Source organism: Strix aluco, chromosome 19, assembly GCF_031877795.1.
Source record: "Strix aluco isolate bStrAlu1 chromosome 19, bStrAlu1.hap1, whole genome shotgun sequence".
NCBI lineage: Eukaryota > Metazoa > Chordata > Aves > Strigiformes > Strigidae > Strix > Strix aluco.
This window is the reverse complement of record NC_133949.1, coordinates 11,051,716-11,066,140: the sequence shown is the minus strand read 5'-3', so window position 1 is coordinate 11,066,140 and position 14,425 is coordinate 11,051,716. Positions and strand designations below refer to the sequence as shown.

At 66.3% G+C, this 14,425-nt stretch overlaps 2 protein-coding genes across 2 annotated transcripts; both read left to right on the top strand.

The window, feature by feature from the left end:
- Positions 1-402: 402 nt before the first annotated feature.
- On the top strand, positions 403-4,045 carry RSKR (ribosomal protein S6 kinase related). The gene is made up of 12 exons (XM_074845805.1): positions 403-493; positions 597-794; positions 1,408-1,491; positions 1,570-1,638; positions 1,809-1,878; positions 2,616-2,723; positions 2,897-2,937; positions 3,018-3,045; positions 3,150-3,239; positions 3,310-3,398; positions 3,469-3,579; positions 3,672-4,045. Exons 1-12 carry the CDS (start codon positions 443-445, stop codon positions 3,900-3,902), a joined length of 1,170 nt encoding a protein of 389 aa, XP_074701906.1. The 5' UTR covers positions 403-442; the 3' UTR covers positions 3,903-4,045.
- A 313-nt stretch (positions 4,046-4,358) lies between these two features.
- SPAG5 (sperm associated antigen 5) lies at positions 4,359-13,563 on the top strand. Its single transcript, XM_074845804.1, has 22 exons — positions 4,359-4,732; positions 5,867-7,299; positions 7,385-7,577; positions 7,916-8,035; positions 8,167-8,259; positions 8,385-8,519; positions 8,824-8,943; positions 9,198-9,290; positions 9,443-9,577; positions 9,709-9,802; positions 9,894-9,985; positions 10,379-10,512; positions 10,811-10,976; positions 11,112-11,283; positions 11,585-11,656; positions 11,794-11,917; positions 12,193-12,304; positions 12,542-12,622; positions 12,707-12,850; positions 13,029-13,103; positions 13,210-13,290; positions 13,381-13,563. Exons 2-22 carry the CDS (start codon positions 5,927-5,929, stop codon positions 13,492-13,494), a joined length of 3,723 nt encoding a protein of 1,240 aa, XP_074701905.1. The 5' UTR covers positions 4,359-4,732; positions 5,867-5,926; the 3' UTR covers positions 13,495-13,563.
- The last annotated feature ends 862 nt before the right edge of the window (positions 13,564-14,425 follow it).

The following is a 14,425-nucleotide window of genomic DNA, read 5'->3' as shown; positions in this document are numbered from 1 at the left end:
ACCGCTCTGGCTTGGCCCCTGCCCCTCCTGGGGGGTTGTTTGGGGGTTTGGGGCTCCCTTACAGCACCTGCATCAACCCCGGGCTCAGCCCTTGTGCTCGTCCCTCTCCGGTCTCTGCCGTGAGCCCCTCAGTGCCCAGGGCTGTAGGTACCCCGCGGGCAAGTGGGGTGCAAAGGGGGGATGAGCGGTTGAAGGGAGAACCCCAAAGTGTGCAAGGGGGGGTCCCGGAGGGTGTGCCCTGCCCAGAAGCGGGGAAGGGAGGGATCAGTCACGGGTGGGTGTCCCGGGGTGCGCTCCCGGTGCGGGGGGGCAGCCCCGGTGCCCGGCCCCGGGGCGGGGGGTGGTCGCGCCCGGGCGGGGCGGGGCGGGGCGGGGCGGCGGGGTTATGTAAGGCAGCGGATTACCGGGGCCCGGGCCCGGGGCGCGGCCGGGCGGCGCCGCGATGGGAGCAACGAGCAGCGGCCCCGGGCCGGCCCCGGTGCGGCCCCCCCAGGTGCGTGCGGCGGCTCCGGGGGTGTCCCGTTCCCCACCCCCGCCGGCCCCAGGCACCCCTCCGCCCCGGGGGTCCCCGCTGACGCTGTCCCCCGGTTCCGCAGGGCCGCGCCGTGGGGTCGTGGGTGCGGGCGCTGCTGGGCCGCGCCGGGCCGGTACCGGTACCGGGGTCGGGGCTCGCCCTGACTCCGCGGGGCCCCGCCGAGGAGCCGCCGCTGCCCGGGTGGCCGCTGCCGCAGCTCGTCTCGCTTTTCCTGCCGGAGTTCCCCGTCCGCCCCTCCGCTCGCCAGCAGCAGCTCAAGGTGCCGTCCCGGGGCCCCCCACCCTCCTACCGGGGTGCCGGTGCATCCTACCGGGGTCCCCGACCCTCCTCCCGGGGCGCCCGCGCATCCCGCCCTGGCAGTTCCTAACGGGTCCCCTCGCACCCCGTTCCGGGGTCCCTGCGCGTCCTCCCGGGGTCCCCCAGCGCCCCGAGCCTCTTCCTCCCGCGCCGTCCGTGCACCCCGTGCCGCCCTCCCGGGATCGCCGACCGTCTTACCGGCTGTCCTGGCACGCCGTGCCTGATCCCTGCGCATCCCACCGGCGGCCCCGGCCGTCCCACCGCGACCCCTTCTACCCCCGCGGGGTCCCCGTGCCCCGTGTCGGGTCTGTGTGTCCTACCGGGGTCCCCTGTGTCCTACCGGGGTCCCGTGCATCCTGTCAGCATCCACTGCCGTCCCCGTGTCCCTGTCCCCATGTGCCTCGTACTGGGTCCCCATACATCCCACTGGGGTCCCGATTGGGTCCTCCTGGTCCCCATATGTCCCCACCACCTGCCTTGGGTGCTCTGTGCCACCCCACACAGGACCCCCACACCCTGCCCGCCCCCGAGCCTGTCTCCGTGGGGTGCTCAGACCCTGCTCCGCCTCCCCCCAGATCCTGGGTTTCGTGGCCAAAGGCTCCTTCGGGACCATCCTCAAAGTGCTGGACTGCGGGCGGGAGAAGGTCTGCGCCGTGAAGGTGGGTGCTGCCTCCAGGGGCCGATGGGTGCCCCCACCTGTCTTTGTCCCCCCCCCAACAGCCCCTCGTCCTCCCCAGGTCGTGCCTAAAGTGGAGGTGCTGCGCCGTGACACCCTCAAGCAGTGCAAGGAAGAAGTCAGCATCCAGGTTAGGGGGGGTCCAGGGGGGACCCCAGCCCGCAGAGGGGTTTGGGGCAGCTGTGGGGGCAGCAGGAGGCCACCGGGGCTGCAAAGGGAGGGTGGCAGAAGTGGGGTCCCCTGTCCCCCCTGGGCCCCCCACCCTGGGGGCTGCTCACCCTCTCTGCTTTTTGTCCCCAGAGACAGGTCAGGCACCCGTTTGTCCACGGGCTGGGGGACAGCTGGCAGGGCCAGCGCCACCTCTTCATCAGTGAGTGACCATCTGCCCGCGGGCTCGCCCCGGCCCCCCCCCCCGCCCGCGCACGTGTCCCCACCGCCCGCACACGTGTCCCCGCACACGTGCACGCTCCCCCCGCGCTGCCCGCTGCCCCGTGGGGATCCAGGCACTCGGCTGCCGGCTCCCACCCCACGCCCACAGGACAGGGACAGGGGGACAGGGATGGGGACAAACCGCAGTGGGGCAGGGACCAGCATGGGGGGTGAATGAGGTGCCCCAGCCCTGGTAGCCTGCCTGGCCCCGGTGGCCCTGATGGCCGTGCCACCTCGGCGTCCACATAGCTTTTGTGTTCCCAGTGCCTGTGTGACCCTGAGGACTGTGCCACTGGGGTACCCATGTGGCCACCGGTGCCTGTGCCACCCTGGAGCTCACGTGGCTGTGGTGTTTGTGTGTTCCCAGTGCCCACATGGCTCTGGGGCCCATGTCACCGTGGTACGCGGTGCTCCCATGCCTATGTCACTTTAGTACGTGGTCCTGGTGCTCACATTGCCCTGGTGTTTGTGCCACCTTGGTGCCAGTGTGGTCCTGGGGCTTGTGCCACCTCGCTGCCCTTATGGCCCCAGCGCTTGCATCCCCTTGGTGCATGCCCATGGTGCCCATCTCACCTTGGTGCGTGGTCCCAATGACCCCCCCGTCCCGTGCCCATGCCACCCCGGTGCCCGTGCCCCTCACGCCAGCCCGTCGGTAAGGCGCGTTGCCTGTCCCGGCAGTGTGTACCTACTGCAGCACCGGAGACCTGCACGCGCTGTGGCGTGCCGCCGGGCGCTTTGCCGAGGCCACCGTCCGCCTGTTTGCCGCCGAGCTGGTGCTGGTGCTGGGTGAGTGGCCTGCCACGCCGGGGACAGACACCACTGTCCCCACCGATGGGGACCTGCAGGCAGGGTCAGCCATCCCCAGGGGTGGGCAGCTGCCTGTTGGGTGCAGTGTGGGTCGCAGCGGGCACCGTGCTGAGAGGGGACCCACCGTTCTGACGGCTCCATTTTCTCCCCAGTGTACCTCCACGACCTGGGCATCATGCACAGAGACGTGAAGGTGGGTGGCAGTGGGGCCGGGGGGCAGGAGGGTGGGGTGGGGGGTGTCTCTGAACCCCCCCAGTGCCTGTCTCATTTCAGATGGAGAACATCCTCCTGGACGAGAGAGGTAAGAGTCTAATGGCACTGGCTTGGGGATGCCCCATCCGTGGGGACACTCCGACCATGGGGACACCCCACCCATGGGTCCCCACTCATTGTCTCACCCCACAGGGCACCTCAAACTCACCGACTTCGGCCTCTCCCGCCACCTACGGTGGGGCGAGCGAGCCCACACCATCTGTGGCACCCTGCAGTACATGGGTAAGGGGGCAGTGGGGGGCTGCAGTGGGGGGCACGGCCCCCCCAGGCACTCACCTGCTCTTTCCCACAGCTCCGGAGGTGCTGAGCGGGGGGCCCTACAGCCACGCAGCCGACTGGTGGTCACTGGGAGTCCTGCTCTTCGCCCTGGCCAGCGGGGAGGTGAGGGCCACAGGTGGGGGGTGATAGGGGCACCCCATGGAGCCCCTAAATCTGCCCCCTGACCCCCCAGTTCCCTGTGGCACCGGCGGGGGACCACGTGGCCATGCTGGAGCGCGTCAAGCAGAGCAGCTACGAGAGCCCACCTGCGTTCAGCTCCGCACTGGCCCGGCTGCTCGCCGAGGTAACCTTCCCGCCTGGATTTTGGGGTCCCTGCTGGCCCTCTGGGCTGGATGCTGGGGTCCCCACCATTCACTGTCCTCCCTCCATCCCCAGCTGCTGTGTCACAACCCTCTGCACCGCCTGCGCTACCTCCACCACTTCCAGAGCCACCCCTTCTTCCGCGGGGTGGCCTTTGACGCCGACCTGCTGCAGAAGGACCCGGTGGTGGTGGCAGTGGCCCCGCGCCCCCCCGAGCAGCCCCTTCCCGACCCTGTCACCTTCGCTGACTTCGACTGTGACCTCACCGCTGCTGCTGCCCCTCCGGGCCAGCCCTGGCCTGGCTGAACCACCCTGGCTGGGACCACCAACATCGCTCAGGGACATTCCCCCCAACCCCAGCAGCGGGTTGGACATTGCTGGGCTGGGTCTCCCTTACCCCACCATTGTACCTCTGCCCGCGGCAGCAATAAACCCGAGAGCCGCGGGCATCGCTGACTCCTGCGGGACCCCCGGGGGGTGTGTGGGGCTGGCGTGTGTCGTCCCCTCCTCCCTCGGGTAGGGCCGGGCTGGTTCCCCCGGGGCAGGCGCTGGGGAGGCCCCGGGGTCGGGGGGGAGCTGGGCCCGTGTGTGTCGTTCGGCCCCGCCCCGCCCCGGGCTGCGGGGTCCCCGTGCTCGGCGCTGCATACCGCCACAAGGGGCGTGGCCTCGCCCGTAGCCCCGCCCACCGCCGCGGCGAGCCCCGCCTCTAACGTGGAGTCACGTGCCGCGCGGAGCAGCCAATCAGAGCGGCGCGGCGTTTTCAAGCGAGCGGCGGCGGCGGCGCGCGGGGAGCGGTTGGAGCGGGCCCGGAGCGCGGCCATGCGGGGCGGCCAGAGCCCCGCCGTGAGTGCGGGAGGGAGGGAGGGGGCACCGCCTTGGGCAGCCGGTGGGGCGGCGGGGAGAGCCCGGGGGTGGCTGGGGGCGGTGGATCCGGTGCGCTCCCGGTGTGTGTGTATATATATATGTGTGTGTAAGGGGGGTGTGTGGTGCCGGTGACGCCGGCGGTGACCCCGGTGCCCCCCCCTCCTCCCCAGGCGCGGCAGCGGCCCCGGCGCACCCCGCTGCAGGACCTGCGGCTGCAGCCGGGCGCCGATCGCACCAGCCTCACCCCGCTGCTCCGCCGCCTGCGGCTCAAGGTGGGTGCGGGGAGCCCGGGGGCAGGGGAACGGAAAGGGACGCTGGGAGGTGCCGGGTCTGGGGACACTGCGGTGGGGGACCGGGGCAGTGGGAGGACAGGGTGTATCTACTGGGGTGGGGGAAATGCGGAGACTGGGGCAAACGGTTATGGGATATACATCTTTTAACACCTTTATTGATGACCTAGACGAGCGGATCGAGGGCACCCTCAGTCAGTTTGCAGAGGACACCCAGTTGGGTGGGAGTGTTGATCTGCTCGAGGGTGGGGAGGCTCTGCAGGGAGGCCTGGCCAGGCTGGAGCGATGGGCTGAGGCCAACTGGGGGAGTTTCACTAAGGCCAAATGCCGGGTGCTGCGCTTGGGCCACAACAACCCCCAGCAGCGCTACAGGCCTGGGGAGGAGTGGCTGGAGAGCTGCCAGTCAGAGAGGGACCTGGGGGGGTTGATTGACAGCTGGCTGAACAGGAGCCAGCAGTGTGCCCAGGTGGCCAAGAAGGCCAATGGCATCCTGGCCTGTATCAGCACTAGCGTGGCCAGCAGGGACAGGGAAGGGATCTTACCCCTGTACTTGATTACTGGGTTCAGTTTTGGGCCCCTCACTCCAAAAAGGCCATTGAATGACTCTAGCGTGTCCAGAGAAGGGCAACGGAGCTGGTGCAGGGTCTGGAGCACAGGTCTGATGGGGAGCGGCTGAGGGAACTGGGGGGGTTTAGTCTGGAGAAGAGGAGGCTGAGGGGAGACCTCATGGCCCTCTGCAACTCCCTGAAAGGAGGGTGCAGAGAGGGGGGATGAGTCTCTTGAGCCAAGGAACAAGCGCCAGGACAAGAGGGAATGGCCTCAAGCTGCGCCAGGGCAGGGTCAGACTGGCTCTTAGGAAGGATTTCTTTGCAGAAGGGGTTGTTGGGTGTTGGAATGGGCTGCCCAGGGCAGGGGGGGAGTCCCCATCCCTGGAGGGGTTGAAGAGTCGGGTTCACACAGCACTGAGGGATCTGGTGGAGTTGGGAACGGTCAGTGTGAGGTTCATGATTGGACTGGAGGATCTTCAAGGTCTTTTCCAGCCTAGGTGATTCTGTGGGATGCTGGGGAGAAGGGCAGGGCAGCTCTGACCCCCTCACCCCCCCAAATGTCCTGTAGGACCATGATGGCACCAATCCAGTGTCCTGTACCCAGGAGCCCTCCAGCAGCTTCACCTCGATGCCCTGCATCCCAGGAGCCCCCCGCAGTGCTACCCTGCACCCCCTCCGCAGTGCTACCCTGCACCCCCCCAGCAGCACCACCCCAGTGCCTTGTACCTCAGGGTCCCCCAGCAGCACCACCCCAGAGTCCCCTGACAGTCCCGTCCCGGGGCCAGGCACCCCGGAGCCCCCCAGCAGCACCGTGCCCGTCCCGGGGCCCAGCACCCCGGAGCCCCCCAGCAGCACCGTGCCCGTCCCGGGGCCAGGCACCCCGGAGCCCCCCAGCAGCACCGTGCCCATCCCGGGGCCCAGCACCCCGGAGCCCCCCAGCAGCACCGTGCCCGTCCCGGGGCCCAGCACCCCGGAGCCCCCCAGCAGCACTGTGCCCGTCCCAGGGCCCAGCACCCCGGAGCCCCCCAGAAGCACCATGCCCGTTCTGGGGCCCAGCACCCTGGAGCCCCCCAGCAGCACCATCCTGGGGCCCAGCAGCACTGTGCCACCCCTCTTGTTCAGCCCCGTTCTGGGGCCCAGCATCCTGGAGCCCCCCAGTAGCACCGTGCTGGCCCCCCTGTGCAGCCCCATGCCAGGGTTGTGTACCCCGGAGCCCCCCAGCACCACCACCCCGGGACCCTCCAGCATCCTCAGCTCAGTGCCTTTCACCCCAAACTCCTCAGGCAGCACCACTCTAGCACTCTGCACCCTTGGGCCCAGTGGCAGTGCCAGCCTGGCCTCCTGCACTCCAGGGCCCCCTGGCACCAGCTCCACCCCGCAGGAAGCTCCCTTCCGTGGGTGGCGAGCGGCACCCGCCGACCTCTCCTGCAGCCCTGTGGCCTCTGAGCCCCCGGTTGTAGACGGAAGTGCTGGTTCTCTACCTTGCCAAGGCACTCCTGAGGGAGCCGAGTCCCCAGCCCCTGCTCCCCCAGAGCAGGGCCCCCCTGGACTCTCACCCATCGAGGCAAGTAGGTCAGAGACTGCTGGGCTGGAGACAGCGACCACCCCTATCCCCTCGCCCGAGGTGGCCCCGGGTGCCATATCCTGGGTGTTGCCGCTGGTGTGGCTGGAGAAAACCCTCAATGCCTCATCTCTGCTGGAGTCCCTGCGGCACAGCCTGCCCCTGCCCGTGCCCACGGCGGTCGCCGGCACCAGTGTCACCCCCGTGCCCACGGCGGTCGCCGGCACCAGTGTCACCCCCGTGCCCACGGCGGTCGCCAGCACCAGTGTCACCCCCGTGTCCACGGCGGTCGCCAGCACCAGCATCACCCCCGTGTCCACAGCGGTCGCTGGCACCTTCATGACCCCCCAGGACCTGCGGGAGAGGAGCATGAACACATCTGCAGGCAGCCCCCGCTGCGCCAAGGACAGCGCTGCCGAAACGGACTCCCTGCTCTGGCAGTAAGTGTGGGGACGTGCCTCCCCCCTGGACGGGGCTGTGGCACCCACGAGCCGTCCCTGCCCCAAGCCCTCTCTCTGTCCCCAGCTGTTCCCGGGAGCAGCTGAAGTCTCTGCCGCGGGCAGAGCTGGAAGGACGGCTGGAGAGCACCCTCATCATCATTGAAGCCCTCTCGCTCCAGCTGCGCGACTGGCAGGAGAGCCAGCACCTGCTGCCCCGCGTGGGGCCGGCTGAACAGAGGGACGCGCTCACGCAGACAGACGTCACCCACCCCAGAGGGGTATGAGTCCTCACAGGGGTGGCCTTGGTGCCATGACAGTGCCTACGTGCTGCTGGCGGCATGGTGGCCCTGCCTGGACTGTGGCCTGGTGGAGCGGAAGTAAAGCGGGGTTGCTGTGGCACGGTGCACGGCATCACGCGCCCGGCGCTGCTCCAGCCGCGTTATCACGCCTGGCTCGACCCGCTGAGTTTGCTGGATTTGAACCCTTTGTGCAGGGAAACATTCCTGGCACACGCAGGGGGAGGATGGGAGGTGTCGTGGCTAACCGGCTCTCGCCGGACCCCGGGGTGGAATGGGGCTGGTGTGAAGCCCCTTCTGCTCTGCTGGCATGTCCTTAGGAGGAGGAGATCTACCACAACCTCTACCTTGAGCTACGGAGGAAGATGGAGGTTCTGCAGCGGCAGCGGGGAGCAGAGCAGGACCTTCAGCGGGAGCTGGGGCTGGCTGCAGCGGGGATGGTGCGTCTGGGCTGGCTGGCATGCGATGAGTGTGCCAGGTCTCAGCCGGGCAGGGCACACATGTGCCCGGCGCTGCCTGTGCCGGCTCTGGCAGCACTGCCTGAGCGCTGGTGCCCTTGTCCCTTCCCCAGAGCGCCTGGAGCAGGCAGTGCCTCCTGTTTCGGAGCCTCGTGGATGCTGCCTTTCAGAGATTGCAGGATGAGCAGGGAGTCCTTGCCCAGGAGGTGAGTCTCTGCGCAGCCGGGCTGGCCGCCCCTTTTTCCCCAGGTTTCGGGAGACGCTGCTGCTGCTGGCACACACGGCAGCCAACGGCTATAGCTGGTGCCTCCCAGCACATCTCCTCTCGCAGCGGGAACAGGCAAGAGCTCTGGTGTTCCGGTGCCAAGCTGTGCTGGAGAAAGTGCCCGGCAAGCTGCGGAGCTGTCTGGAGGAGCGGGATGCCATGAGGCAGCGAGCGGATGAAGCCCTCCGAGCCAAGGAGGAGGTAGGAGTGTGGCTGGTGGGGCGGTTAGGGCACACTCTGCTGTCCCCATGCCTTTGATGGGGCACCCTGCATTCTCTGCCTGTCTCTGGGGTGTGAAGGTCCCAGGGGAAAAGCCTGATGTGGCCCTGGAAAGCCAGAAACGCTTGTGGCCGCCCGGGGTGGCAGAAGCTCTCTGGATGAATTTTTGGCTCGGGCTGTGTCCCGCTGGGAGCGGGAGCCCTGGGCTGCAGCAGCGTGCGGGGATGGCTCCTGGAAGTTGCCCCTCGTGCGGCACGTGCCCGGAGCAGCACCCTTTCTTCGGCAGGGAGATCGCTTCCTGGAGGCCTTCCGCACCCATGCCAGCGCCCAGATCAGTGCCCGTGACCAGAGCCTGGCCTCCCAGCGGGAGCTGCGCGTGCTGCTGGTGGATGCCATCAACCAGCAGGTACTGAGCGGGTGGGCGCTTCCAGCTGCCTCCCACCTGGGTCCCCAGGAGGCTGGAAGGGCACCCCCATGTCCTGAGCTTGGGTGATGCTCTGAGCCACAGTCTGCGATGGGTTTGGGCCCACCAGAGGTTTCTTGGTGCTGCTACTGGGAAGTTGCCACAAATCCGGCCTCGGGGTTGACGCTCGCCTCCCTCCACCATTGAATGTGGCTCTTTCACCACGGCAGCGCTGACCCGTTTCTGCTGCTCCATAGGCATCCCTGGCCGCCGAGGCTCAGCATTTCCGGGAATTCATAGACAGCACCTTTGAAAATCTGGAGAAGGAAAGGAGAGCTCTGGATGAGGACGTGAGTGGTGTCCCGGTGGGGGCCAGTGGCGGGCTCAGCCCCTTGCCTCCCTCCCAGCGCGGTGCAGGCTGGCGCCGCTTGGCTTTGTGCCTGTGGGCTCCAAGGCTGGCAGTGCCTTGCTAAGCTCTGCCTGATGTCACCTCCCCTCACAGCGGGAGCAGGTCAGGGCTCTGGTGTCCCGGTGCCAGGCCGTGCTGGAGAAAGTGCCCGGCAAGCTGCGGAGCTGCCTGGAGGAGCGGGATGCCATGAGGCAGCGAGTGGATGAAGCTCTTCAAGCCAAGGAGGAGGTAGGGTGGTGCCTGGGGGTGTCTGGGATGCTCCATTGCAGCCTGGCTGACCCCAAGCATGAGGTGACTTGGGGCACCCCATGGGGAAGAGCTGCCCAAAGCAAAGCCTGGAGGGCACCATGTCTCTGCAGGCGTCCTGCAAGCTGGAGGAGACCTCGGTGGCTCTGCAGGACACGCTGGCTCAGCTGGAGCAGCTGACGGTGGCCAACTCACGCCTCAGCACAGGTAGGGGTGGGTGACACGGGGGCTGGAGCTCCCCCTGTCCCCAACTGCCCCCGTCCCCCCCGCCCCGCGCTGACGGCTCTGCTCCTCGCAGACCTGAGCTCCCTGATGACAAATCTGGCCAACGTGGAGCAGGAGCGGGATGGGCTGTGCCAGGAGCTGCGGGAGGTGACCGAATGCCGGGAGGTAGGAGCTGCCTGACCCTGCCTGCGCTGTCACGCGATGCCAGCCCCCACCATGGCCTCACGGGAATGCTGGCAGACGGCCAGGCGCGGGATTAGCACTCCCTCGGGGCAGCGGGGGGTGAGCGAGGTGAGGGTAGTTGACATCCCGCACGTAGCGCAGCTCTCCATCCTGCCCGGCGGCAATTCCCAGGGAGGGGGACGGGCAGCTCTCTGGGATAATTTTCCCCTGCCTGCAGGCATGGTGCTGTCCCCCAGCCTGTCCTATGTTCCTGGTAAACTGCTGGTCACCAGGGGGTTGGTCTGCTGGGGGTAAAATTGCCCCTAATTGATCTTAATGAGCCCCCTTGGGTCTCTGTCTGGGCACTCACAGCCATGTCCCCCCACCCTCTTATAGTTCCTCAATCAGGAGAACCACATGTCCCGCATGCAGTTGCTGGAGGTGGAGGCCAGGCTGAAGCTCACGCTGGACACCCTGCAGGAGCTCAGCCAGCAGTACCAGGAGCTTATGGATTCCCAGCAGCGCCTACGGTACCGACCCTGTTCACCACTTCTGCTTGAACCCCTCTATTTTTGGGAAATAGAGCCCTTCTTGAGGGTTGGGGGACACACAGAGGGACACGGCTCTGTCCCAGCCAAGCGTGGTTGCCCAGGCAGGTGGAAGAGGCTGTGGGGAAGCCCAGCAGACCCCATCTTGGGGGAAGCTGCCTAAATCTGTGGGGTTTGCACCGCCCCTGGGTCATGGTGGGAGGCAGGTGTGGGAAATGTCTCCATCCCATTGCCGAGAAGGGGGAACGCGGCTCCCACTGAGGCTGATGCCATCCCACAGGGAAGAGGAGGCTACTCTCAGCAAGGAGCTGGAGACCACCAAGGCCGAGCTCCTTGACTTGCAGCTCAAGAGGGACAAAGTCTCCTGGAGCTCTGCAGACATTGCTGAGAGCAAGATGCGGCTGCAGGAGCTTGCCGACTGTCTCAGGGCCGCTCTGCAAGAGGAGGTAGGAGCCCTGCCGTGGGGACAAGGACAAGGGGATCAGACACCTGTGGCTCTCCATGGAGTGGCTTCAAGACACCCCCCGATTGCCGGGGCGGTGCAGAGCTGTCACAAGCTGTGCTCTCCCTCCCCTCTGAAGGATGACGATGCTCCATCGAGAAGCAGAGCCTGGACCCCGGCTCCGCGGACACCGGGCTGGCAGACACCCCGCCCTGCCTGGACCCCTGCCTGCCGCACGCTGGCATGCCGCACACCGTACCGTGCTGGGGACTCCTTCGTGGGCAGTGTCCTGAAAGCGGTGTTGGGGAAAGGTGAGCTGGCACCCGCTATCGGGGTGCTGGGGGGTCCCTGTATGGGGATGGGGATCGCTCCCTCCCATGCTGGGGAGGTGCACTGGTGCTGGACAAGGAGATCCCAGTGGCATTCCCATGCCCTTCCTTGTGGATCCCCCCGTTGTTCCCTTGTGGCAACTCTGGGTTTAGTCACAGCTCCTGCGAGCGACCGGGGTCTACTCTGACCCTCCCTGGGGTGGATGGGTGTGTGAGTGAGCTCTGATCGTGCTCCCTGCAGCACCAGGCCTGGGCACAGCGCCTCTGTCCTCTACTCTTGCAGATGCTGATGAAGCCACCGGAGGTGGGAGTGCATTTACCAAGGACAAACTTCCCTCTACACCAAAGCCAATAGGTACTGGGGCTGTCACCCTGCCCTGGACCCTGCTCTAAAGCTGCAGGGCTCCCTGCACGGGGGGAATGAGCAGGCATGCCTTCCTGCTTGGCTCCGTGTTCCCTGGGGCTGACATTCCCTCCGTGCCCTCCCCACAGAGCCTGAGGATGGTCTGCTGGAGAGCGTGAAGGAGCTGAGAGCCACAGTCTCCAACCTCACCATGCTGAGCTCCCGCATTGAGGATCTGGAGCAGAGCAAGTTCAAGGCACTGCAGACGGAGATGTGAGTTCAGCAGGGGCTTGTGTCGAGGGCTGGGTACAGGCACCGCTCTCCTGGGCATGGCCTCTCCTGTGGGCAGCCTGTCTGGGGTCTGTCTCTTGCCCCAGCCCTCGATTAGGCCTCTCCTGTCATGGCTAGAAGGCCTTTTTCCAGCTGGCTGGGCTGGTGGGTTTGCCTCTCCCACCACAGGGCTGGTGGGATGCTCAGGAGGGGGTTTGGTAGCTGGCACCACGCTTGGCTGCGATTCCCACCTGCTCAGCATTGCTGTCCTCTCCCAGCTCTGACCTGCAGCTCCGTCTGGAGACGGTGACAGCCGAGAGCCAGGAGAAGATGGATGCCCAGGCTGCCACCATCGCTAAGTTGAACAAGGCGTTGAGGGGCAAGCTAGAGGTGAGCTGGTGCCAGAAGTGGGCCAGCACTCACCCCAGGGCAGAGCCGAACTGGGACGGGTGCTGATCTAGGACACGGAGAAATCTGGGTGACCGGCTCTGGTGATGCCCCGTGGGTGCTCCTGGCTCATCTGATCTTCTCGAACATGAGAAAGTCTGCTCCCCCCCAGGATGCTGGGGTTGGCCAGGGCCAGGCACTGCCTGACACTGTTTCTTCCCCCCCCGCCCCAACCCCCAGAACGAGAAGGAGCTGCAGGACGTGGTGAAACAGCAGGAAGAGAGGATGCTGCAACTCATCGACAAGAGTGGGGAAGTCACGGTTTGTGATGGGGGCCTGGCTGGGCTGCACGCCTGGGTGCTGCCGGCCACAGGACCCCTCTCAGCATCTCCTTTCCCCCTGCAGAGGCTGAATGGAGAGGTCTCCCAGCTCAAGCGCTCGCTCCAGCGTGCTGAAACGGAGGCCAAGGTGCTGTGGGAGGAGATGCGGGGGCAGGAGCCCAAGGTGGACACTGCCTACATCCAGGAGCGAGTCCTGCTGCGGCAGGAGGTGAGGCTGGGGGGCTGCTGGGGCTGAGGGCAACTTCTGTCACCACCCCTCCCTAGACAGGGGACCTCTCCAGACCTTGTTCCTCGAGTAGGGAATCAGCGGGATGCCAGGGATGAGCCCCCCACCCCAGGGCTTTTGCCCCACAATGATCTCTCAGCGGCACTCACTCTTTTTGCAGGTGGACAAACTGCGGCTGATGCTCCTGGAGAAAGAGGATGAGAATCTTTTGCTCTCTGACAAGTACCGGGAGCAGGTATGGGGAAGCCCGAGGGGCTGCCCTGACTCTAGTCCCCTCTCCCTCCTGGGCCACTCCCTGCCCAATTTTGGGGCAGACTCCTGACAGGCATCTCCCACTGCAGGTCCAAGGGCTGGAGATGAGGCTCCATCATACCCAGAAAGTGCTGAGGACCCACGAGGAGATGCAGGAGAAGATGAAAGAGGTGAGGTTTGTGGTTCTTCGCTCTTACCCTTGCTGTGACTGCAGCAACCCTCATCCCAAACACTGTCACTAACGCTGCTGCTGTCCCCAGGTCCTGTTGGCCGTCCCTGACCTGGCAGCGGGCTGCCAAGAGTTCCACAGCCTGCTGCGGTACTTGGGCCAGAAGCCAGCCTCTGGCAGTAAGGAAGCTGCTGAGCCGCTCTAGCCCGTAGCGTGAAACCTTCCTCCTCTTAATGTTGTAATGGTTTATTGAATAAAGTTTTGTTGGCTTTTACCCTTCCTGGTGCGTGGATGCAGGAAGCTCCCGGTGCCCTGGGTGGGGACAACTTGTCCAGCCTGCACTGGCTGTTTCTGCTCTGTCCCAGGGCTACGGGCACAGTTCCCTGCCCCCCCCCCCCAGGGCCTCTCCTTCTTGGCGGGGGGTACAGACCCCCCCAGCCAGCGCTTCTCTCAACAAGGCTTCCACCCTACGCCGCCGGCAGCAGCCAGCATGCCTGGGCTGACCTAGCTTCCCTCACGGAGCTGCTGCTCCTCCTGCCCTAGATTTTCTCTGTGCTCCCCTCCTGTGTCCCGCTGGGGAGGGTATCGAGGGCCAGATCCTGCACCCCCATCACAGGGCTGTGGGCTACACGCCTGGTGTGTGGGGATGGTTCCCCCTCCCAGCGTGGCTCTGGCATGCAGCATCCTGCCAGGCGCTGGGAGTTCTGCCAGCTCCTGCTCCCAGCTCTCCCTTGGCCCCCCGCTGCTGCATGGAGGGGGGGACATCCCTCAGGGGCTCCCCTGCTCCCAGCACAGCTCCAGCTTCACCTCCCTCCTTCCCTGCTAGGGCATCTCCTGTGGGATCCCCCTCCCGGTGTTCCCGACCCCAAGGATGCTCCCCGCTGCCGTGGGGGCCATGCAGCACCTCCCTCCCCTGGCATGGCCCAAAATAGCTGCGTTCAAACAAGTGTTCTGGTTTTTAATGGCCTGTTTCTTCTGCCCGCGGGGGGGGATCACCTTCCCCTGCCCTCTGCTGCAGCCCTGTCACCCTGTGCGGGATGGGTGTTGTGACACCCTGGGGTGCCAGCAACTTTATTTACCCCCGCACCCAGGAAATGGAGGTGTTTAGGGTTTGCACCTCTATTTACTGGGTGTGT